General features: G+C 42.5%; 1 protein-coding gene across 2 annotated transcripts in view; it reads right to left on the reverse strand.

The window, feature by feature from the left end:
• Nucleotides 1-1,517: 1,517 nt before the first annotated feature.
• The window catches only part of cd2ap (CD2-associated protein), a 50,063-nt gene continuing 26,019 nt past the window's right edge, over nucleotides 1,518-25,561 (reverse strand). For both annotated transcript variants that reach the window (XM_070849298.1, XM_070849299.1), the window contains 11 exons: nucleotides 24,079-24,177; nucleotides 23,295-23,348; nucleotides 22,320-22,356; nucleotides 20,923-20,985; nucleotides 18,185-18,335; nucleotides 17,918-18,027; nucleotides 16,438-16,553; nucleotides 15,657-15,740; nucleotides 9,739-9,947; nucleotides 9,053-9,116; nucleotides 1,518-4,699 (listed from right to left, as the gene is read on the reverse strand). In XM_070849298.1, the coding sequence (XP_070705399.1) occupies nucleotides 4,658-4,699; nucleotides 9,053-9,116; nucleotides 9,739-9,947; nucleotides 15,657-15,740; nucleotides 16,438-16,553; nucleotides 17,918-18,027; nucleotides 18,185-18,335; nucleotides 20,923-20,985; nucleotides 22,320-22,356; nucleotides 23,295-23,348; nucleotides 24,079-24,177 (1,029 nt within the window). In that variant the 3' untranslated portion in view covers nucleotides 1,518-4,657. The remainder of the gene's footprint in view (nucleotides 4,700-9,052; nucleotides 9,117-9,738; nucleotides 9,948-15,656; nucleotides 15,741-16,437; nucleotides 16,554-17,917; nucleotides 18,028-18,184; nucleotides 18,336-20,922; nucleotides 20,986-22,319; nucleotides 22,357-23,294; nucleotides 23,349-24,078; nucleotides 24,178-25,561) is intronic.

Consider the following 25,561-nt stretch of genomic DNA (forward strand, 5'->3'; position numbering starts at 1 on the left):
TTACATAAGCCTACATCATCTTGAGGCAGATGAAACAGACCAAGAGCGCAACAGCGTGAAACACAGCTCCTTCATCCAGCTCCATTTAAGGCAAAGTCTGAAAGGGATCGTTGGGGTTATTTGAACTGCGCTTGTAGGAGCTCCTGCTGTGGACACGGACAGCAAGAGAATGTCACCTAAAAAAGCTCACCATGCATGTCCAGGATCAGACAGCCCTCTCTGCCTGGAGCCAAAGCTGCTCTCTCTCTTCTCAGCGTTCTACCTTGCAGAACATGGAAGTTGCTGGTCTATCACTGCCTCAATCAACATGCTGGTTTAGATCCAAACTAAGCATTTAAAACACCAGTTTTAAATGTCCTGTGTGACCGGGGGGCGTTTACATGCCACCCAAAGGAACCAGAGGTCAGACGTAACGCCCCCTCCCACCTCAAAGCACCAAGCGCCCATGCTGCAGCTCTTACTGCCCTTCCCAGGAAACTATTTGATACAGTGATAATAGTAACTGTTGTCCATGCTAGAATGCTGGATAAAAAAATAACTGGAAGAAGTCGACTTGTCATTGGAACTTTTTTTGATCTTGCAAAATTGGAATACGAACACGAAGAATGTCTCGTCTGACGACATCACCAGTGCACCACTAAACTCTTGACTGTGCATTCGTCTTTGTAATGACTTTATTCTCTGCACTCCATTATAAAACCATCAGCTCTTCTCATCACAGTGTGATCATGTCCTGCACTGATTCGTCACTTGTTTGTATGCGGACTTCAACTTCAACCATAACCCCATAACCCATTTACCCTAGCACGCTCATTGTCGTGGATGGTAACTGATGAATTTACTCATGACTCAGTGATTGGGCCTTTTGTGTGATGCTCCCCGAGCAGATATAAAGGGCTCATTCTAAGATAATAACAACAGCACTGTTGGAGCTGCACTATTTCTTAGCAGAGGGTTACCAGAGATAATTAATAATTCTAAAAGTCCACCTCAGGGCACCACAGAAAAAGATTTAACTGACTCAGTCTCAGAAATGAGATAATAATAAATAAATAATCTAATCTATCTGGAATTATATTATTATTTGGAATTATATTGAAATTACATTTCAACCAAAAGTGGAATATTGATAGCTCGTTCTCAGCAGGATTCACTCCTACACAACATTAAAAAGGGAAGAAAATCATTTCGACGATCTCGTTCTGTCCGTCACCACCGAAGGCTCGTGGCCACAGGTGAGGTCTGGAACTTAGATCGACCACTAAATCCAAAGTTTTGCCTTCCAACTCGGCCCTACAGTCACATGTCAGACACAACAGATGGAAGATTTCACCTAGGGTGAACTGTAACACCGCATTTCCTCAGAGACTCACTCTCCCTTCTGAACACTCAATATTTTCCACTCAATACTTCCAAGAACATTTATGTTTTTAAGAATCCAAGCACGAAAAAGCCTCAAGTTGGTGTTACAGCGGTGAAAGCGGTAAAGAAAACGAACAAGAGTCTGTGACAGTAAATAAAGATGATATTTATTCATTTTTGAGAAGAATCTCAGCTCATGCAAGGATACAGCTCTTGTAAACAAAATCACTTGAAAATATGTTAGAAATGTGCACAGATTTGTTTTCCTGGTGTCAGACTCTGGAATGTACAATATGTGGAAGTTAAGCGGTATTACAAACATTACATGAAGAGCCGTCACCCAAACCCCTGCTCCCTCTTTCCCACATCGTGATTAGTTCATTGCCCAGCCGAACTGTTTAAGAGCTGCTGTGCTAAAGGGGAAGTTGTTTTTTGTTAGGCGTGTAACACTGTGCCCCAGCGCTGTGCTGATTAAGGTCACATGTAGAGTATCAACTTGTCAAAGCACTCCGGAGTCCACAATTTAACACCACGGACACAGCTGCACACACACGGAACACATTCGACGAAGCCTGAGGATGATTTCAAAGGGAATAGAACACTTGTTTAAGACATTTGTGAGATACGTATAAAGACACCTAAAATAAAAAAAACACATAACCATTACTTGTACTTGTGGGATACAGTAGATGTGATACAGTTACACAACATTTGACTGGAAAGGCTGTAAATATTATGACCAATCCTCAGGCTCAAACATTCCTCTAAGCTCTAGAGGCCGGAGGGGGCTTCACTCAGTACTGTACCGCTCTGTTTCTCAAACGTATCTCCACACCGAGACGAGCTGTTCCATCTGCACAGAGCCGCACAGGGAACATTCAGAGCCCGGGGCGACAGGTTACAGCCCGCCGAGGCTCGCTCACGGCCTACAGAGCATTAGTCCGGCACAGTCGCACTGTGCTCTACTTTTTTTTTTTTTAGCATCCAGATAGGCAGCAGCGGTTCTGTGCTGCTGAAAATGCTTTTGAGAAAAACAGCACGTACAGCAAGTCAGAGAGCCATTCACTTCCTCCTATCTGGCCTGGTGTGGAGGATTTGAACACTTCAGCCTTTGGCAACTCCTACTGGTAATATGAAAGGAGACTGAAAGGGAGCCATGCTAGCAGTTTTGGGACGCTGTACTTCGTGCTTTCAGCTAAATGTTACCATGCGATACAGCACGACCAAGTCTACAAGTTTATGTTTCAACTGTGATTGAATCACTAACTCAGAGTAAATCTAAATGTGAATTTGAAAGGGAAAAAAAAGTGTCTCGTTTTTGTTTCTATAAAGAAAATTAAACCTGCCGATATATTGTTACCAGATTTTAAAATTCTCATGTTAGTTTCAGCCTCCGAAAGTCAATGATATTTACCTTGTTCACTAATTTAGCTTAGCATGTTAGTATGCTAACATTTGCTACTTATTGTCATTGCTGAGGCTGATCATTAGTTTGGGAACTATTTGATAAAGTCCTGGACAGATAAAAGAGTGACTTATCAGCTGAGCGTCTTGTTTTCGCTGAGCTCCTCTGCTTCAGATTGCTGCAGTGATGTAGAGGTGTACATCAGGGAGTGGCGGCACACAGTGACATCACTGGTGGGTGCGTCTGGTCAGAAGTGAAACTCACTGGAAAGGGCAGTGAAGTGTCGGCCACACAGCTGGTGCACACCGACGGGTTTCACTGGGTCAATCTGAACTGTTGGTGGCATTACACAACAAAAAAATGGGGATTACAAACATCCTCTGGGGACCATCGATGTTTAGAAACCATTTTGCCAATCCATGCAATATTTAATGGCATAGTTCAGTTAGGATCTAAGTGATAGAGCAGTCAATCCATGCCCTCTGGAGCACTGACACTAGCCTGGCTAAAAGACCGTGGCAGACACACATTGCACTAATTTGCACTGGGATTGTCTCTTTTTTTTTTTACATAAAAACTTTGAGTGATTATATAATCACAGTCATAAAAATTCTATACATTTGGGGTTTAACTCTTTGCTCCTCAAACAGACTTTGATCAAGGAGCGTGGGAGTTTATTTCATTATTATTGTTGCTCTCTGCCGAGCGCTTCCAGTTAGCTGAACTTGCGTACTTGGAATGTGGGAAGAGACGTGGACGAAAAGGCAGACACGCACAGTAAGGACAGGACAGAGCAGAAAGACAAGGCTCTTCTCACAGCAAATGATTCACTCTGAACCAAAGAGGGGTGGCAGAAGGGAGCGGAAGAGAGAGAGAGGGCCATGACCAGGATCATAATGAGGCTGCTTTGTAGTAGAACGAGCCAACGTGTCAGTCAGCAACCTTGTTCATGGAAGAATAGGGTCTTTCCTTCCCCTCCCTTCTTTTGAGAGCTTTTTTTGCATGTGTATTGTGTCTGCATTACCTGCAGACTGTAACTGTGGCTGGACCTGAAACAGTTTGACAAAAATAGAAGAGACCAGCATAGAAGAGGCCCTCTATATAGTATTTGACTATAGGCATGTCAGTAGACTTAAAAAATATAGATATACAATATCATGCTGCAATTTCCAGACACCATCATGGAAAGCTCCCATTACAAATACTTAATATAATATTGTTTTTAACAGGCACAGTAGTGTTACCCTGGATAGGAATGCTAGAAACCATATAAAAGACAAAGAAAAGGGAAAGCTGAGCTCTCTGCTGCAGCCATGGAGTGGAGCACTGCTGACAGGCGCTGTGAAGGAAAGGAAGAAATATTTGCAGCAAGAATCAAAAGAATGTTAACTGAAATCAAACATTTTCTCATTTTTAAAATCAGCTATTTGTGCATCATAAAAAATAAAATGACAGGAAAATCAGGCGAGGAAAACAAGCACCCCCTGCTTTATACAAAGTCAGTAGTACTGAGAGCGGACCTCCTCCCCGAGGGGCTCAGGGAACGCTGGAGTGAAGGGGAGAGGGTGTGGGTGGCAGAGATGGAAGTCCAGCGCAGTAGTTTGAAGTAAGGCCTCCGTTTTTTTTGTGTTGGCAAAAGAAAAAAAGAAGAAACATATACATCTGTAACTTAATTACATCTAGCTTGAAAAAAATTTATATGTGCAAAATGTAAATTTTACAAACACGGGAAGAGTTTATTTTTGTGTAGATCACTGGAAAAGGATTGTGCTCGACGGTAGTTCATCTGATTTCCCACCCCCTCTCTGTCCGTCACCTCCCTCCTGCTCTCTGGTTGGTCGACAGGCCAGCGGCTGACCTTGAGGCTTGCTGTTGATTGGAGCTCAGGCTTCACGTCGAGTGGACAGTCCGCTTTAGCTTTTCTATCTCCATCTGCAAGGGCACAATTACATGTGGTTAGAACGTTGAAATAAGTAGAGCGGCTCTGGTGGAATCTGCTGAATCCGAGCACAGATTAAAGCAGCGCTGGCTCCCTGCTGTGAAGCACAGAGCTGGAGGTGTCCCACTGTGGCAGGGATCAGGAGAGCTGGAATGACAGTGTAGACTTATGCTTATGAGGAGAAGGTGAAAGAGAAAGCACAACGACCCTTTCAATTCAATGTCAGTCTATCCAAGGAAGTCACTAATGGACCAGCAGTTATGTTCTCAGGTCGGTTGGGTTACAGGACATGTCAGGTGTCCGAGTGGGGGGGGGGGTGGGGGGGGGGGGGGTCTCGCTAGCAGCAACATTTAAGGAAGCGATGGTGTTCTGCACAGAGTAATCATCTCTCTATATTAATAATGTAAATTCACTTCCCAAAAACTAGTCGGTAACAGTTACAATACTAATATCTGCTGAGGAGAAAAGCAGCGTTGCGTTTCCTGGGATGTCTGGAACAAGAGTGCCAAAGAAAAATGACCCCCGTCCCAAAAAGCGGCCTGCAAAACAGTGAGCTTGTCTGAGGAGACGCCCCTGGAAACACGCTCTGGCATCATGGAGGTAGATAAGCTGATGGCAGCGATCTGAACGGACCAAATCTGAACGGACTGTATTGGGAAGAATTGACACTGGACAGAAAAGTGGACTCAAACTCACACAAAATAACCGACACTGTGTTCAGAGTTCGAAGGCCAAATTGACATATTGTGAAAAGGAAAAAGAAAAATTCGAGACCCAGTGGTCTGTAGGTATGACCAGTTCAGATTTGAAGTTGGAAGTGATGATGAGGTACAGGTTGTAACTACCCAAACCCAATACAATGTATACACCCCCCCCCCCTTTCCCCCATTACCATCATCTGATGCCCAATTACTCATCATATATTTGATGATTTTCATAGTCAGTCTATGTGATTAGTGCTTAGTTAGTCTTAACTTAATGCTCACTTCAAGTGGTCCTATAACCAACCGACTTTTCTGTCCATCTATCATCACTTATTTACTTTGTTTAGTCTATTTACTCAGTCTTATCTTCTGCCAATCCCTCTTTTGCCTGTAATCTGATCATTTGGTATTAGGTTATGAAGCTCCTTGACTAGTAAAGTCCCTGCTTCTTTATACATACTCAATCACATTTCTCTGTTGCCGGCCTGTTAACATGGTTCAAGATGGCGATTGATGAGGAAATAGTATGATTGTATTTGGGATTAAGAATTTAGTAATGGTTTTCTCTGAAAGGAGACATAAAAAAGTTAAACCTAATAAGGTTAGGTGGGAAGTAAGAAAGCTTCTTCTTGCATGTTAGGTTATGTTAGGGGTTGGGTGGGGACATTCTCCAGGTTGGGTATATGTCATGTACAGAGCCTGCTTTTGGCTGTTCTTGCTGTCTGTGTAGTTTTTGATATTTTGTTATTTTACTGCTGATCTTTTTTGCATCTTACTGAGCACTTTCTTACTCTGAGCAATCTATCCCAACAGACTGATGGGTTATGACTACTACTAGCTATAGAACCCCAAGGGCTGAGGCCTCCTGGAATGTAAAATGTAACAAGCACATGTAACTGGGTATATATTCACACCTTCAAACCTTTAAGCCAGATATTATGGATCTACAAGAAACATCTTCATACAACAGAACACTGTAAACTTGAGAAGAACTCTAATGCGAGAGCTAGAGGTGTAGCGATACTCATTAAGAAGAAAGTTCCATTCATCCATACGCTGGATGATCCTTGTCTATACTGCTTATCCATACACTGAACGTTGACACACCTTCTGCTGATCTGGTGAAGCAGAAACTCTAGCTTCAGTCAGAATTCAAAACTCTCTGCATCAAAGGCAAAAGTTCTGCTCAGAAGAAGACAGCACATTTATGAGCATGATGAGAGGGATGAGTAAACCTCTTTTGTATCAACTATGCCACACTGACACCAGAAATCCGTGATGAATCTGAGATCATATAAAATGATCATAATAAATACATTCAGTCATACTATTCAAACCCCTTTGTCTCTCAGAACATTGTATAACCTTTATACATAGAATCTTTTAGGAAAAGTCTGAGTATAGCAACTACCAGCCATGATCAGCACGAGTGTGGAAGCCCACTTTAAGACGTGAGATTGAACAGGATATTAACTCTTTACAGAACGAGAAAACACCCCGTCCTGATGGATCCTTATTAAACTTATTAAGTTACTTTGTGCTGTATCTTCAGAAATACACACAACAGGCTCATTACGACATCATCTCAGTAACTCAAAAAAGATTAAGACTCCTGGAAAGTGTGAATCCTACAGATCAGTTTACTGAATGTAGACTACAAAATATTATATCTGAATACTTTGCATCGTATAGAGGAACCTGGCAGGGCTGCCCTCTCAGCAGCAGCTCTTCCATCTAGCTACAGAACCTCTTGCCATTGAGTTGACAGGGAGATTGCAAGCAGAACTAGGGGTGGCATGATTCATACCACTAAATACAGATATTCACCTAATAAATCCAGTAGCTCACGGTACTGTTCAAACTTTGTCTCAATGTAGACATCACTTTGATCATACAAAGACATTTAGCTTTGTTCACATAACATCACACACAGCAATTAAATTACGGTTCAGCAAAGGTTTAACTATTTTCAAAGATCTTTTTGTGAACAACACCTTTGTTTCATTTGTTACTTTACTTCACCTCGTTAGACAGCTTCTGGACCTCAATATATGAAGTGTTCTCCTATATTTTCAACAAAAAAAACACACACATGGCAATATTTGGTGTACAAGTACACTCAAAATTATTCAACCCCCATTGCAAATTAGGTGTATTGGCAAAATTTTGAAAATCTCAACAACTGAAACAGCTCAACACAACTAGTGTTACAGGTGCTTTCTCCACATTCAACACGAAACGTCGCTTTTACTGACTACTGCAGTCGAACAGATCAAATACCCGGACAAGGGATTTGGGCGTCATTGGACTGTCACCGGACCTTCCAACAGGACAACAATCCAAAACATACCTCAAACTCCACCAAGGCTGGGCTTCAGAAAAAAGTTCCCAAAAGTATTAGAGAGCTGGAGGCTGTTGTCCATGAGGAACGGGCTCAGATTCCTCAGGAACGCTGTCAGAACCTGGGGACTGTCTGTGCATCACGTTAGCAGCAGGTCATAACAGCAAAAGGTGCTCTGCTGAGTACTAAACATGCTTGTCAGGAAGGGGTTGAACATTTGGAGACTGCAGCAGTCATTAAAAGTGACATATTGGGTTGAATGTGGAGAAACCACCTGTAATATTAGTTGTGTTGAGCTGTTTCAGTTGTTCTTGTTTGAGTTGTTCATTGAACACATTTGTACACATTTGTTTGTACATTTTGCCAGTAAACCTAATTTGCAGTGGAGGTGGAATAATCCCAACTGTACCCTCCAACAGAACACAGATTTTCTTCATATCAACTGAAAGCCATAGCATTTGCTTAATTGTTGGCTAATAACATGCTCATAACACATTATCATCAGCTTTTTGTTAGTATATTTTTGTATGTGGACATTATCTAAATGTATTATTTCACTGTGTTATTATGTCTGTGTACTTACTTACATGTATCTGTCTTTGTTAACACTGTTGTGTCAAACTGAAATGTGAGGTTTAAGCAGGAGTTCTCTCCTCGTTGGATGTAATTAATATTGGCCGTGTCGGCTGCCCATTCAGACTAACAATCAGACACCTGCTGGTGGCTCAGGGTTAGGGTTATGTTCAGACTCTGGAGGGATGCTAATGTGAACATGATGGAAGTCATGTGACTAACAGAAGCAGCTGACCGCCCGCTGTGCTGACAAGGTCAGCGGGCTGGGTGTTCGCCACTATGTTTTAAAGTCAGAAAATATTTGACTATTCAATTTAACAATCTAAATTGTAGGTATAAAATGATTACTGAAAAAGGTATTGTTTTATTACACTAACACTGTCCCAGTTTTTTCCATTGTCAGTCAGTAAAGCACTGTCACAAGAACTACTTGTGATTCACTTGGACTAACTGCCAAATATATTTTTCTAAACAAAAGTTTGCTACTGAACAGTAGAAATGGGCAAGAATCGTGTGAGAAAAGGGTTTAGAGCCTGCTTAGTCTGATCTTTTGGCTTTTCATAATGGAAATACCTGTCCATTAGGCATTGCATTCACTGTGTATGTGCTAGTCAGTGTGCTTCTTTCTGCTGTTCACGTGTGAACAGACAGCATCAATATTTGGTTGAACTAATGACAGTGATGAATGAAGACAGTGCAGCATGTGTTGCTATGAGGATCAATGTTACCTGGAGAGCCACACGCTTTAGCCTTTCCTCATCCAGCTCTCCTCGCAGCTCCGCTATCTCTCTCCTAGAGAAGAACACACACACACACACACACACACACACACACACACACACACATTAGCACGTGCGCCTCTGCAGCAGATAAACAGTTTAAACTCATGATCTAACTACTGTGTTTAGTCTCTTTTATTTAAAATAAAGCTTAAAGGCACTAACATAACCATGTGTCAATGCAATTCTAAGCATTAGCATGAAGCACTGCTTCTGAGTCACTAAACTGAATTCAAGGTTAAAGCTCAGTGACCCACATTACGTTTTCCACTGAATCAAATTTGTGATTTTCATTCTTCAAAATAGCTGAAACGTAATATATAAAGTGACAGGCAGACCTAAATACAGTATAATATTATGATACATTATGACGTATAATAGTATTAAGTAAACAACTTCACTATGGTATGTGGTGCGTGAAAATGTGGGGTGGAAAAGTGCTGTAAGCGCTCTAAATGCTTGACAGAATGTATGGCTGTAATTCAGAGTGACTGAGAATCTTAGGCTTGTAACTTCAGTTATTTCCACCACCACCCAAACAAGTGTATGCTGTGTATTTTTTCTTTCTTGTGATAGAGGCAAGAGTAACAGCACATTTCTACAAGCTAGCACATTCAAACCCTAAGTTTTGTTACATTTGCTGGGCCTTGAGCAGCTCCACAGACAGCAGCAGCTCCTTCATCTGGCTCCTCAGGTCGTCCAGCTGGTGGCTCGGCTCCTCAGGCTCCAGTCGGGCTCTGCTGCCCTGCAACGCGCCGTCTAAGCTCGGGGCCGCTGCAGGGCTCGGCCTGGCCTCGGCAGGCTTGTTGAGTGAGGGTGACTGGGATATGGTGTTTGTGGAAGGCTGTGAAGACAAAGAAAGAGGGAGAAAAACAAAAGAGTTACACAGAAATTTGGCAACTGTGTGGAATCCTACTTAACAAATGAAAAGCATTCTTTCAAATGATTTTCCGATTTGGTTCATGTGGTCACTGAAGGCCACAGCATGTACAATACTGTGCAGAGGTTTTAGGTAGGTGTGAAGAAATGCTATAAAGTAAAGTAAAATACTTTCAAAAATATAGGATTTAATTGTTTATTTTCATCGATTTACAAAATACAAAGAAAAACCTAAATCAGCTCAACATTCAGTGTGACCTCCCTTTGCCCTTCAAACAGCATCAGTTCTTCAGGTACACTTGGACACAGTTTCTGAAGGAACTCAGCAGGCAGGTTGTTCCAGACATGTTGGAGAACTAACCACAGATCTTCTGTCTCCTCATGTGATCCCAGACAGACTGGATGATGGTGAGATCAGGGCTCTGGGGGGGTACAGCCAAATATGACTCATTAGTCCAGAGCACCTGCTGCCATGTTTCCATACATAGCTGAGTCTCTTGGCCATGTTTCCACGTCAGAGGTTTGGCTTTTAGGCTGCACTTCTTCCATGAAGACACTTGTGGCCAGACTTCTGTGGACAGTAGGTGGTTACCTGGTCCCACTGGTTTCTGCTGGTTCTGAGCTGATGGCAATGCTGGACGTCTTCTGATTTCAAGGAGAAGTAAGAATAGAGTGTCTTTCATCTGCTGCACTAAGTTTCCTCAGCCGACCGCTGTGTCTATGTTCCTCAACGTTGCCCGTTTCTTTGTGCTTCTTCAGAAGAGCTTGAACATCCTAAAACTCCAGTCTGCTCTGAAATGTTTGCCTGGGGGAGACCTGGCAGATGCAGTAGAACCACCTGGTGTCTTGTTGCTGTGCTCAGTCTGAACATGATGACCTGTGACATCAAACTGTCTTCACCAGCCTCACCTTGGTAGCACAGTTTGGCTGTTCCTCCCCCAGTTTTAATCCTCCTACAGCTGTTTGTGTTTCAGTTAATGAAGCCTTCATATGAAATAGATGGTCATCAGCACTTGTTTGGTATAACTGGTTAATCACACACCTGACTATGATGCTACAATATCCCTGACTTTGTGCAAGTGTACCTAGAAAGGGTGGTCACACCAAATATTGATTTGATTCAGATTTTTCTTCTGTTTGCTCACTTTGTATTTTGTAAATCAATAAAAAGAAACATTGAAATTTTATATTTTTGAAAGCATTCTTACTTAACGGCATTTCTTCACACTGGCCTAAGACTTTTGCACAGTACTGTATAATTCACATTGTTTTGTCTCATTTGTCAGTGACTCTTTGTGCAGAGCACTGGAAAGGCTTCATTCTAGGGTGAAGTGATCGCTCAGAAAGCTAAGCTTTCCTTTCTAAGTTTAATGTGGCATCATGTCTATAAGGCAGCAGTTCTAATGCCGTCTCTATGATGAGGACTGGTACTGTGTTGAGTCTTAGAACCAGCTAGCTGTTAACATGTGCGTCTGAGGATGGTGATTCCATGCAGGAGACTGAACGAGGCTGAAAGAGTGGTTTTAATGCACATCTTACATCTTGCAAAAATTCCGGAGCATCCCACTAAATGTGTGCTTTAGAGTATAAATACTGAACATACCGTATTACTTTATGTCTTCTCCTGAGATTTAAACACATATGTTCCATTACACTGATCCTATTAAAGCAGGGGTGCCCACAGTTTTTCGGCTTGCGAGCTACTTTTAAAATGACCAGGTCAAAATGATCTACCTACATTAAAAATGCTAAACATATATTTATTTATATATATATATATATATATATATATATATATATATACCGAGTATACTTTATATACACAATACATGTTGGCGTACACTGTATAACTGCAGCTAATGGAACCCTTGGTATCACACATAAACACTGACAGCAGTAACAAACAGTGATGGAACCATCAGTATTGCCTCTCACTACCTTCCTCTGATGACTTGCACTGAATGGAGTCCAATATCCCTTCCTATCCTATTCCCCATCCCAGAGTATCCCTTCAGTAGATATACATTGGAAGGCGAACTAGGTCACTTCGCTCGCTGGAGTTTTGCAGTAGCTAGTGTGTTTGGTGGGACTGGGTACCCAAAAAGACTGGGTATCTTTACCCTGCTGAGTCCAGTCCCTGTCAGACAGTGCCTCCTTGCTTAGAGAATACATTTTGACAGCGGCATGTGGATTTGCTACTGGGACAAAAACGGCACATGAATACCAGAAGACTATTTGGCAAATGATTGCTTGAGCTTCACATTAGCTGCAGCTTGACTTGAGAAAACAGTTTTGGACAGATGACTGTGGGTTTGTTGCAGTCCCCATGTCTTGCATCATTGTTTAGCACTGTGTTAAATTATTTCATGTGATTCGGTTTGTTAGATTATGGTAGGTCTGTCTTTATAACTTTCTGCTGTACCATTACTCTATTCTATCTCAGTAGCTCCAGTCTCCACAAGGAATTAAATGGCTACAACCTCTCCTGCCCTGGAGGGCTCACATATTCTGTTCCACTCTCACCTTGTCTGGTGTAACAAGGGTCAGAATCTCATTTCAAAATAATAAGAGGGTGAGGAGAAGGACACACTATCCATGTCCTGTAATTTCACCTTTGGATGTCTGAGCCACTGGGTTATGAGTGCTCCAAGCTAGGCTTTATTCTGATTGCTCTGTCTGTGTGTGTGTGTGTGTGTGTTACACAATAGTGTGACCTGATGCTGTGTACCACCTGTGGAACAGCCAGGTCTAATTAGTCTTGGTTGACCATGACCAATCCAGACTAGATAGCATCTAAGGCAATTAATGAAATGCTGAACAGGAAGACTGAACGGCAGGTGGTGGTCCTCTGTCTCTCACTTTCATTGCTTTTGTATGTCACCAACATAACAAGAAGCACACACACACACACACACAGAGCAGAAAAATGTCTCACTGTCTGGAACGTGCCAATTAAGTGGCTTTTGTTTGCCAGGTGAACAAACAATAGTGCTTCATGTTGTAAGATGCTCAAGTTGTTTCCTGTATTTGCACTAGTAAATATGTTTGAACTTTAGTCTCAGTACACAGTGGAACAAGAGAGTAGGTGGATGGAACTGCAACGAAGGCTCTACCTCTGCACAAGAAGTCACACTGAGGTCTAGGCCATGCTTTGAAAAAGGTGGTTATTTTAAGAAGCACTTCCTGGACCTGATGGCAATGTAACACATTATCTTATGTGAGTGGTGACTGTGCAGCTCCTTAAGCCAAATGGATCCGTTTTTCAAAGTGCAATAGTCGCTGCAATAGTTTACTGCCACACACACTTCTCCTAACCTGAAGCACCTGTCTTTATATTTCTCAACAAATGTGTTCATGTTTTCACTTTGTCTCCCCTCTGTAACTGTTCTCCTCACCCCTATTGTGAGTAAAGCTGTCCTGTGGGAGAACCCACTATGAACTGTCCCACTCATGTCTCTATCCAATAAGGCTTAGCTGGGAGGCTTTCTAGCTTTCCCTGCTGCTTTATTCTGACCTTCTGTTTGAATGCTGTATCACTTCTGGTAAATGTTGAAGTGTTACATCGAGGCAAGTCTTTTGTTGTCTTTTAACCCTCTAAGCGCCAACGTCGCAAAATTGCGACAAGCAACATTGCTGAATAAAACAGGCTGTATCTATAAATGTAGTGCCGAATCTTGTTATTACTTTTCACCAGGACATGGCGGACATGTGTGCCTGTAATCTGAGCAACATTTGTGGGCGTGGTTCTATTCAAAGTTTTACAGTAAAAAGAGTTTGTAAAACACCCTCCGGCACAGAGACGCGGCGGCGAAGCAGAAGTAGTAGTGCAGAGCATAGCGAGAGCGAAAGAGTGTTTTTTCATTTACTCATGATGCCGAGAGGTCGGTTTACCATCAACTAAGTACTTCGTCAGGTACTGGCTGACTCCGATTCCGTGGAGGAAGACGTGCAGTTGTCCAGTGAAGCAGAAACTGACATTAGTAGTGACGGCGAGTCCACGCGCCATAGTCCACAATCAGCACATGGTATAGCGGATGCTTCACCTCAGCGTGGCCGGGGTGAAGCATTCTGTGATCGTCAAGCAGGGGACGTGGTCGAGGTGGCAGGGGGGCTCATAACACCGCAAATATGGGTGAATGTAGCGGGGATGAAAACAACCGTGGTTGTCGTGGCAGACGCGGGAGAAGCCGCAGGAAAAAACACACCGGTAATAGCGGCGGAGGTGGCGTTCATCGCCGCACCGTAAATCACGGCGGTGATGATAATGATGATGATGATGATGGCTGGCAGTTCTTGAGAGAAGAGGAAGAGTATCAAAAGTGGATCCGAAATTTTGATGAGCCTGTTGGTTATTGTGGAGACGATCTGACAAATTCTGAGCCCATTGATTTCATCTCTCTTTTTCTGAATGATGAATTCTGGAGCCTATCCCAAATTTCGTTTCATACTAAAGATATTTCACATTTACAGTATGCCTTTATCTCAAACCACTTTAAAGTTATAGCCTTTTGAAACCTTGATATCAAAATTGAACATTTCCCAATATGTCCGCCACCTTGTGACGTCATAATATGCAAATTAGATGAATAATTTCACTCCCATCACAGACTTTGAGTCATACTGAACAATTTTCTCATTGACAGTATACCTTTATCTCAAACTACTTTCAAGTTATAGCCTTATGAAATCTTGATATCAAAATTGTATATTTTCTTGAAAAAACTCCGGCGCCTAAAGGGTTAATGCTGCCACGAAGAGGAGCTTTATGGAACAAATGCACACCCAACAAGCCGCTGCTGTAATGGTGACTTTTCCATTGTGCTTCAGTGGCTGGATACTGTATGCTTTTTGTGTCAAGTGTATCAACAGCAGATTGTTTACCTGATGTGTTGTACAAAGTGTTAATTGGATGTTTTTGTCCTGTCTTTACAATGCATCCCAAGGGGAAAGCAGTTACAGGGATACAAGGACGGTTTGGGGGGGGGCAGTTTGTACTCTTCTACATGGATGCTGCTCCAACCAACAGGGACAGTCCACTCCATCTCAATCTGATCTCAGTGTCTTCTTTAGCACAGTTAACTTAAGTTAAATGTATGGTTTCAAAGACTGACAGGACAAACAGCTGCTCACCTTGAATATCCAGAGATTTTAACTAAGCTGATTCATATATCGGCATGATGCGCTGAGAAGTAAACCTGAGGGATTCCTCAGAAACGGATAGATCACTTCACATGCTAGTTTGCATTTACATGATGCCATCATGCAGCAGAGATTTTTGAGGAAAAATGAAATCGAGCTTATCTTACTCTAACTAGCCGTATTATTAGCTGTTACTGTTTTTCAAGTTTCAAACAATCTTCATTTATATATTGCCAATTCATAACAAGTGTTATCTCAGGATTTCATAAAGTCTAGACCAAACTCTTTAATAAAATGACCAAATGATTCAAGAATTCAAAATCAAGGATTCAAGAATCAAAATGTCAATCAAAATGATAAAAAGTACAGGGTTGATGCCTGCTCTTGATTATCTGGGGGACAACTGGGAGCAGGAAGTTCTAATGATGAGACACTTTATGTCGTAAGGGCGTCCCTGCTGCAAAGACCCAGCATTTTCTATTAACAGGTCATCGTACTATTTGCAGTGTTTGCCCTCTGCCCCTGTTAGAGTTACCTTTCTGGTTTCTGTTAGCTTTGGTTTGGCTGAATCCTCTTCATCGATCTTGAAGGATTTCTCCACGCTCACTTCCTTGTTGGGCTGCAAGGGAAGAATTCAGTGTGTTATTTGATTTACTTGAATATAGTTACTTTATTTTCAGACAAAAGCAAAGAAACGTGATACTATTCCGCCAACATTTAGGGAAGTGCTGACCCACAGTTTAATTTACACAACTAATGAGACAAGTGCGGCTGTCTGATGTTTTGACACAAGCCACTGCTCTGAAAGATGATTAGAGGACAGGAAGGCAGAGACAGAGACCCTGCGTGAGGAAGGCTGCCATTAAGTGGATGTTTCACCACGCCTTTCATACAGCCAGGAAGCAACTGTCTAAGTGCAAATTGTAGATCCATGTTTCAATAAAAATGTGCTACTGGTAATGGAAAAAAGATGGGAAAAGCTGCTGCGTCCTCGGGAGTGTGAATGAGAGTGAGCGCGACAGCCTGTGAGTGGGTGAATGACAGGTTACAGAGAGCTGAAGGCTGTCAGAGACAAAAGCGATCCACAGAGAGGCATGCCAGGGTGGGGAGAGAGGGGAACAGGATTTGATGTTAAAAAAAGACAAAAAGGGACTGCAGCATAAACAAACACTGAAAGAAATCTGGTGCCAACAGACAGGAAAGGCACTGTAAAAGTTTAAGAGGAGAGGCACCACTTTGATGCTCTTGTAGCAGAGCATGTACTGTCACATGTCACAATCCGTGTGCAGGTACGTCAAGCGCTTGTGTGTGCTCACCGACTGTCCTCCACCAAACTGGGCAGGCAGCCTCCTGCCAGGCATCTTTGGTCTGTTAGCAGTGGGGTGAGAGAGCTTCTCCGAGGTAGACGACAACTCGTCAAAGCTCATCAGATCTGGTGAGAATAGATGAGAGAGGCAGAGACAGAGATAAGGAAGGAAAATATGAAGAGGTTATTTTGAAGAGGAACATTTCAGCCGTGACTAAAGGAGCAACTCTGGATGAACTGACAAGAATAATCTAATTTCATTCAATCTGAATGCGTTCTAATTGCTGATAAACAACCAGTTTATTCGCTGCCACCTAATGATATTAGCAAACACAGCAGCAGAAAAGAGACAAGACTCTGGAAAACTTCTGTTTATAAGTGTGAAATGGTAGACAAGCACAAACTGTGTAAGAGCTGTTTCTTCTTCTTTCTTTAAGCCTACCCACTCTAAGAAAAGGAAAGATAGACATGCATTCTGAATCGTTCATATTCAGTTCTAATGTAAAAGACTTTCTGGTTTTAAAGGGGTGAGGTCACATTTAGTGTTTTAACATTTTAGTGCTAACAAGATCACAATCAGAAATTAGGCAGAGGTCTTACTTATGCCTCATGAAACAAATTCATAGAAATAGGAAAACATAGGAATAAGTGGGTGGAAATAAAGGCCAGTGTTTTTTTATCTTATTTAATTTAAAGTATGCATTTAACTGAAAAGATTTGGTGACTTGACATAAAGTCAGTTTAAGAGTTAGGACATATGAGCACAACAAACTAAACAGAGGGCAGAATGAGTCATTCCCACTTTCATTATGCAACGCTGAAAACGTAACGGTTGCGTAATGGTACTTTGCAGCCACTCCGAAGTAAACTGCAGCAGCTAGACAGCTCTGCCTGTGATTACAGGAAAGATTGAGTTTTCATGTTGCATGGCACTGCGTGTCAGACTGACTTCTGGTGAGCAGCGTGGACTTTTAGCAGCTCTTTATCACCTTCATGGGGCATCTGCCACAGAGAAATCTGCAGTCATGCTTTCAGGTCACATGTGTTAACTGCATCTCAGATGTCTGAACTCTGGGACTTTTCTCCCTCCCTTTCCATCTGCCTATGCCTCCATTTATTCTTAGTCTTATTGGAAGCAATGTCAGTTAAAGCTCAACAAGTCGTCCTCACGTCTTTCACCATTTTCTAAAAATCACATTTGCATATTGATGTATGTACAGATCGAGTTTCCGAAACTTACATTAACAGCTAAAACGTGATAGCTGTAACAACTTTGAAGCGAGGCAGCTCTTGGTGGGAGAAGTTAATGAAGGGAATATATTCCCCTCGTTAATCATTATCGAGGTATTCTACGAACATCCCAACTGTAGCTCTAAATTCAGTTCTATCATTATGCAGGAGGACTCGACGTTTGATGTTTTTCTTCATTCTGAATTATTCAGGATTTTGACCATTATTTGACACGGTCTTGTAGGCCATGCTGTACATACCCATATCCGAAGACTTCTCCCCCCAGTCCCCAGACAGTGTTTTGGGTTTGGTGGGCAATAATGGCTCGAAGTCGGACTTTGGTCGTGTGGAAGGCACCTCTCCATTGTGCCTTCAGATAAGAGCGAAAATGGAAAAGTAAGGGACAAATCTTTACAGTATACACAAGACAAGACAAAGTGAAGGGCTTACTGGACTGTTCTATCTGTGCACTGACTAAGAGGCTGCATGGATGCACAGGCACTGGGCCCAGAGATGAATAGACTTACTTGAGGTTTGGCGAGGGAGCCAGAGGCTTGTCTGGCCTCTTTGGTGGGAGGCTTCCCGGTCTGCCTTTTCCAGGAGGGGGGACCGGCTTCTTGGGCGGGACCACTGGTGCTGTAGGCTTGGAGGGTTTGTGCTCTGGCGTAGGCCTGTCAACTGAAACAGAGAAAGACAAGGTGAGAGCAGGGCTGAAAAGGGGAAGATGGACCAAGTCTTGATGTGAATGATGCAAGAAAAGAGAAAGTAAGCAGCAGAGAGGAGACACCACCGTGTGGCTTCTGCCTTCTATGGTGCTTTCACTTAAAGAGGTAAACATGCTGTACGTGACTGAGGACTTGAGAAACTCAGACAGGAATTAAAGCAAATAACAGTCTACACTTCATTTTCTACTTGGAGATCTGCTTCACTGAAAACCAGCCAATTTACATCTCTGACTAAATGCTGTGAATGACTGTCACTAATGAACTCATTCACTGATGCCAGAACATGTCTGTTCTGCATATAATTAAGAAAAAGAGCTAAATTGATCTTGATGTAGCTCAGTTAACAATGGTCACATCAGGTCTGTGTGTGCCTTTAGCGCTCCATGCTGATTAGCATCTGAACAGGAGGCCAAGCATGTATTTGTTTAATACGTGGAGTTTAACTCTCCTGGATCGAGTTATGCTGACTGACAGTACCTGCACTACCTAAGTTGAAAATGACATAACAAAGAAAACAGTAATAAGCTTCACTGGCACTGAGGTTCAATATCTTTGCATTAAACTACATGTTTGGAGACACTACAGGGGGAGGGACGCTGTCTGCTGTGAATATGGGTGGAAGCAGGAAATCCAAGGGCAACTCTGAACCTCTGAGAAAAGTGTGTTAAGCTTACTTACATCTAGTCAGTGACAAATCAAGATAACTGAACTGAGATCAGAGACAACATACACGGCACTTTGTTTTTATTCACTCATCTTTGGATGGTCTTTTAAAAAGCCATTATGCCAGCAGTTTGAACCTTGAAGCTTTCTATGTGGAGTTTGCATGTTGTCCCCGTGCTTGCCTGGGTTCTCTCTGGATACCGGGTGTGCTAGACACAGCAGCAGGAACATTTTTACGGACAGACACACACACACACACACACAGTGTGTGGCTCAGTCAGACAGGAACCACACTGAGCACATCTTTCTCCTTACCAAGAACGACATGACAGAGCCTCAGCATGTGGTGTGATTACATAACTGAAATAAACTGACTTGAGGTGTCAGTGCTTCCTGCAATCACAGAACCCATTCACCACACAAGACACCTCTTTTCAGTAGGGGTAATCCATTCATTTCTTTATCTGTTTCTATTGATGACTATTCATTTTACTCAAGTGACATTTTCCTTCCCACTTCTCGTCCTTGCAGCTTTAGTACTATTTAGTATCTTTTGTCTATGCTGGCTTTTACCAAACTTTGGTTTTCAATGTTTCACCACGTTCAGTGTTTCAGTATATTCAAAAATGAGGCCAACCAAAAACCGCATGTAGCCTACACTCTTTGAAGCTCAGAGAAAAGCAAAGGAGGACAAAGCAGAAAAAGACGATGACAAAAACAGGAACTGCAGGGAAGTTTTGATGGATGCAAAGTGGTTCTATAAAACTTCTGTCTCACAATTGTACTGGTCAGACTGGTCACTGATTAGCATCAGAACACGATCCCGTCCATCTTTTCAACCCCATCTTACTCGTCACTTGTATACATGACTCAGGGCTTGGCGGGAAGAGAGGATTGATTTTCGAGCACTTATGGATGAGGCCTTGCCCCACAGTGGTTATCTCTCAGTGATTTCATTTTCAAAAGGACAGTAGTGAAGGAGTTAAGTGCAAAGAGGCAGAGTGCAAACACAACAGGGTCTTGAGTATGAGCCTATACTTTGTTTATGTGTCTGCAGTGAGAGCAGATATAGCCGCAGTTATAGAAGCTGGGAGAGCAAAAGTAGGAAGGCTGAATCTGCTGAAACCACTGAGGGAAACACACAGTTCCAAAGAAACTAAATGCAACTGAACAGGTTTTAGCTACTTGTACTTTCCTTGTAGATCTCTGGTTCAGCCTACCTTATACTCATACTTTAAAAATATTAATATATATATATATATATATATATATATATATATTTCTATCAGTCAGAAGCAGTCCTTTTACTTCTGATAATTTCAGCACATCTCACTGATCATTAGGGCTGACCTAAGTCTCATATCCTGATAATGATACGTACAGCACATTTTGTGTAAATTCAAAAGCCAGATGCCTCCTCCGCTCCCCCTCCCTGTGATCACCGACACGACTAAACAAATAATAGATGATGATGAAGCGACAGACATTTTCTGTCATTATGTGACATAATATCACACTGCACTGATAATACTGATAATGCTGATAATACTTAGGACTATTACTTGTAATGCAGCATTTTACATTAATGTACAGGTACTGTTACTAAAGTAAAGGATTCGAATACCTCCCTGCTGGGCAGGAAGACACGGATGAAGACGCAAGGAAACAGAATGGCTTCTGGAAAATGGTCCGTCTACTGCCCCCCCAGGTCAATAGTGGTCTTAGTGTGAACACAAACCATAGTGTTGCAAATTTGGAAAGAAATGTCATGAAAAAGACAGCTGACGGACCGATGTGTGGTGCAAAGCTGTGAACAAAGAGGATAAAGTGAGAAGTGACAGTAAAGACGGATGCGAGGAAAGATGGGGGGGTCGTACCTCTGTCCTCTGGCCTGATGGGATGAGGCTTCTTGTCAGAACTGGGGACCTCCGGCTTGAGAGCTGAAAAACGAAACATGGTCCACAAAATGTCACCTCGTCTGACAGAGTTGAGGCTCACAAAGAAGGAACACACACACTTTCACAAGTACAACCAAACACACACACACACACCCAGACACCCAGACACCCAGACACCCACCCCTCGGGCACTGACAGGCAGGCGGTCTCACACACATAGATCAGTTTTTACCTATCTGGCATGTAAACATCGCTCTATGTATGTGTAGCTGCGTGCATGCGTGTGCTTTTGTCCAGATGACACATTCACACTTATTAAAAAGAATGTCAACACAGTCACGAAGTTGTGTACAGACACATTTCCACCAGTGTCTCAGAAACAGACATACACACACCAAACAGCAGCACTATGCAGCCGTAGAAGGCGATGGATGCAACCTCAGTGCTGCTTCCTGCTCAAACAGGAACACACTGATGCAAGTGTGCATTTTGCAAACTGTAGATGTTGGTGCAGACAGGAAACAGTAACAGTAACTTACAGTAACAGTGAAGTACCATGTTTGGTAAAAGGAAAACTAGAAGCCAACATGTTCATGTGAATTTCCCCCTTGCAAACCACTCTGCTGACCTCAGCATTTTTGCAAGCATTGAAGTAAATGGTCTGTATTTGTATAACGCCTTTCTAGTTATTTCAGCTACTCAAAGCGCTTTACATGACATCCTCATTCACTCATTCACCCATCATTCAAGCAATTCAGCAATAAATGAAGAAAATGATTGGAATTGGATATGGCTCATGAGCCTAATGAGCGGAATGATTCATTTTACACTTTAGAAATGTACGGCTGTAAAATGTTGTTTTTCCTTAACTAAGAACATTTTTAAGGACTTCTGTGCAATACCCTGAGGTGCTTCCCTCAGCTTGGGGAGAGTTCAAGCCTCGAATGCATACTTGAGGAGAAAACAGCAACCAACCCCTGAAATTTTACTTGGTGAATCCCTAATTAGAATGACTTGGCTATGTGATTCAGAGACGCAGCGGTTTCACCCTTCACATGTAACTCATCAAACGTTTCCTTTTTTTTCAGCGTACATTTTGAAACATTCCCAGCTATCCAAAAGGCTGTACGGACCTGAAGGGCTCATAACTCCACTGTTCAAAACAAGCTCACCCAGCCTGTTTGTTTTCCATTGATATTTCATTGGAAAAAAGCAGCTTGTAAAGGAGATAATACAAAGGGCCGGCTTGTTGTTATACGAGGTAAATGTCTTCAATTTTCATTGAGATTTTGTCAGAGGACTACGGCAAGACACCATCACACTTACCGCCGAGGTGATAGCTTTTAATGAGGAGGGGAATGTGAAGTGTTCCTTACCTATGCTTTTTGATGGCGGAGGCGGCTTCTTCGGCTTCTGAGGATGAGAAATTTCAGAGAAAAAATGGGTCAGTGTGATATTGAAGTGGATGGTGACATCACACCACAGTGCTGAGAGTGCTCTCGTTAAGGTCTTAAATAAAAATCCACTGAAATACAGACAAATTTCATTCAATTTCAGCGATGTTTTATTGCTGGTGCTTTGTTGTTTTTCTGTGTGTTTTCTTACGGATCAAGGCGACCCCCAGTGCCATTAAAGGCACCAGTAAATAAAACGTATTATTATTCACAGACACAATGACAGCTGTAGCCTCAAAATGTTAAGAATATATTAAAAAAAAAAAACTAAATACATGACAAACATTAGACTACAACATTTTCATTTTTTGTTGGCTAAGACTAAAAAAGACTAAGGCCAGGAACGTCTGCATGACGGCTGACAGCGAGTCTGCTACCACAAACAAACTACCACATGTTTCATCTCATTGCAAATGTCACATAAACAAATAATAATAATAATTGCAAGAAATGGAGGGATTCTGTCCACAGACATGCTACGGGCTTTTACTTTGAAAGGGAAGCAGGAAGTATTTATTTGAAAAATGTATAAATGTATCTTTTTCATGTGTGTGACATATTCTGCAGATATAGACTGTGGGACTATTAAAAAGTTGTAATCTTGCTAAAACAAAACATATCAGTTTAACTGTTGTTCGTTGCGGAAAAATAAGCGACAGCGTGAGTCAGACACACCTGAGGCTGTGTGGCTGTGTGGCTGCTCTAAAAGTTGACAAGAAGTAATACACATTTTTGCAAAAAGACTAAAAGGAAATCAGTTTAACACTGATGAACTGCTGGAGCAGAGGAGTGGCCACAGAGCCCCCTCAGGTGTGGCCCTCACTGCCTGAGAGAGTGTGTGGTGTGTGGCCGTTCCAGATCGGTGACAGAGCCAGCACCTTGTAACAGGCGGCTTACCTCTTCTGAGTCCTGCTTAGGTGATGATTTCACTGAGCCTCTCGACGCAGGAGTCTAAAACATGAACACAAAGGCAGGGAACTGAATTATGGAATCATGGAAAACCCTCAAATTATATTCTGTGATGACACCTCAGAGGTGCCGTCAGAAATCAGTTAGCCTCAGCCTTCATACAGGACAGACACGTCCAGACAGCAGTCACATCGGCCGCTCAATGACCTGAGGCCTCTTTTCAAAGGCTGCTTCACTCGTCATTGAAGATGCCAGGAAGAGAATTCTTGAGCTAAAAAGGCATCTGGCTGATTGTCAAGGGGCCTTATTACACACATGGAAAAGCCTTCACAAGAAATCAAACAGTTTTCTGCAGTAGTGATGCAGAAAACGGAAGCTGTGCTTACTGCTGCATAATATTAATTAGATGATGATGTAAGGTACAGCACGCCATATGTCAGAGCTGAGATAAAATGAGCAGCGTGAGGAATTAATTCATTTGTGTCTCATGTCCAACTCCACATTACACATTCTGGTTCACTTTACTTTGCTCAGTTTCCTTATCAACTAATTACTTGGTCTACAAGATGTCAGGAAACAGTTTAAATTGTCCATTACAGTTTCCCACAGTGATCATTAAATTATCAGCTTATTTAGCAAGATATTCACAAACCAAAAAAAGCAGCGAATCCTCAGCCATGGGAAGCTGGAATTAGCAGAACTGTTTAGTGCTTTGGCTTAAAAATGAGTTAAACCTTTGGTAATCATCAGAGTAGTTGACCTCTGATCTCACCTCTTTCTCCGCTTCAGAGACCATGACTACAAAGTTGTCCGGGAAGACTCCTTCTCTGCCCCCGATCTCCCCTCGCCACCAGCCGGGCTCTCCTGTGTCCTGTTAGAGATCACAAAAAGAAGTGACAATACTAAAAGTCACTCTACTGCAGCAGACAGGAAGATCTCTGTAGCTAAAAAATGGTTTGAAAACAGACGCGACACTTCTCAGCTGTGTCCACTAGATGGTGGGAGCTTCCTAATAAAGTCTTGGCAGGGAAACTGAAGCAGTCATGGTCATGTGTCAGCATTCTCCTGCTGAGTCACAGTCAGTCTTCACACCTCGACAACATGTCAGAGGCAGCCGAGGCAGCCGAGCACGTCCAGCGGTGTGTGAGTCCTGTGTGTAGACGGCTGCCCTGTTGACCGTTTGCTCCTGAATGACAGTGACTCTACAGGAGGGACTGAGGGCCAATTCTCTCTGCTAAATCAACCAACTAAAAAAACAAGTATGATACAAAACCATGAGTAATTTTAGAGGATGGAGTCGTTCATATGAAACTTCAAGTGACAAAATACTATGACAACATCCATCTGTGCTGATTCACAATCATTGTGTTTTCTTTTAGAAACTCCTCCTTATGATCACTGCGTGTATCTTCTGTTCATTTCTTCTCCTAGGGAGCTCCAAGTCTGTGCTGTTGGTTTTCAAATGTATCCAAATCTAACCTATGACCTCTAGTACAGGACAGAATAGTTTGTTTGCATGAGTCACGTCACTGCCTTGGAGGGCAGGAAGTGATTTTCTACATTTGAGGCAGTATCACCAACTCTGAAAATGCCCGTGGTTTATGTCATTTATGGTTGCTCAGGTCGACCAAAAGTTGTTCAGAAGTAGGAAAAATGCGAGAAATTGACTGAAGCTTGCTGGTAGAAGTGGCTTGTGAAGCTCCATGTGTGGTCGGGAGGAGCAGAGCGGATAATGCTTGTGTGTGCAGCGACCACTTCATCGAAGGTAACGTAGCGTCTGTGGCTACGTTATGGTAGTTACTGTGCTTTCTCTTTGCTTTGCTACCACTGTAAACGAGCACCATTACATAGCAACAGCAACTAACGCCAGCTTACTACTAAGTGCTTTTCAGGGTGGAGCCTCTTTCGTTTGTTTCCTTGAGGAGGAGGAGGTAGTGGCTAATAGCTCAATATGCCTCAATAACATCCAAGTCTTTCAGTGCCGCTGAAACACTGCTCCCTCTTCATACAATAAGAATCACGTCTAACATATGATGTGATTTTCTGTTTATTCCTTTTACACATACTAACACCGTGCAGGCTTTCCTCCATCTTGCCCACTTCCTGCCCTCCATCTGGATGTCACCTGTGTCATCAGGCTGCCTGCTAGGAGAAGCCATAACTTAACCCAAAGTCTGTTTCTCTTGCTTGGACGTTCAGTTCACTGGTGACACACGTGACCATATGAGGAAACTAATATGGCTCACTGTACATTT

This window comes from Pempheris klunzingeri, chromosome 18, assembly GCF_042242105.1.
Source record: "Pempheris klunzingeri isolate RE-2024b chromosome 18, fPemKlu1.hap1, whole genome shotgun sequence".
Lineage (NCBI taxonomy): Eukaryota > Metazoa > Chordata > Actinopteri > Acropomatiformes > Pempheridae > Pempheris > Pempheris klunzingeri.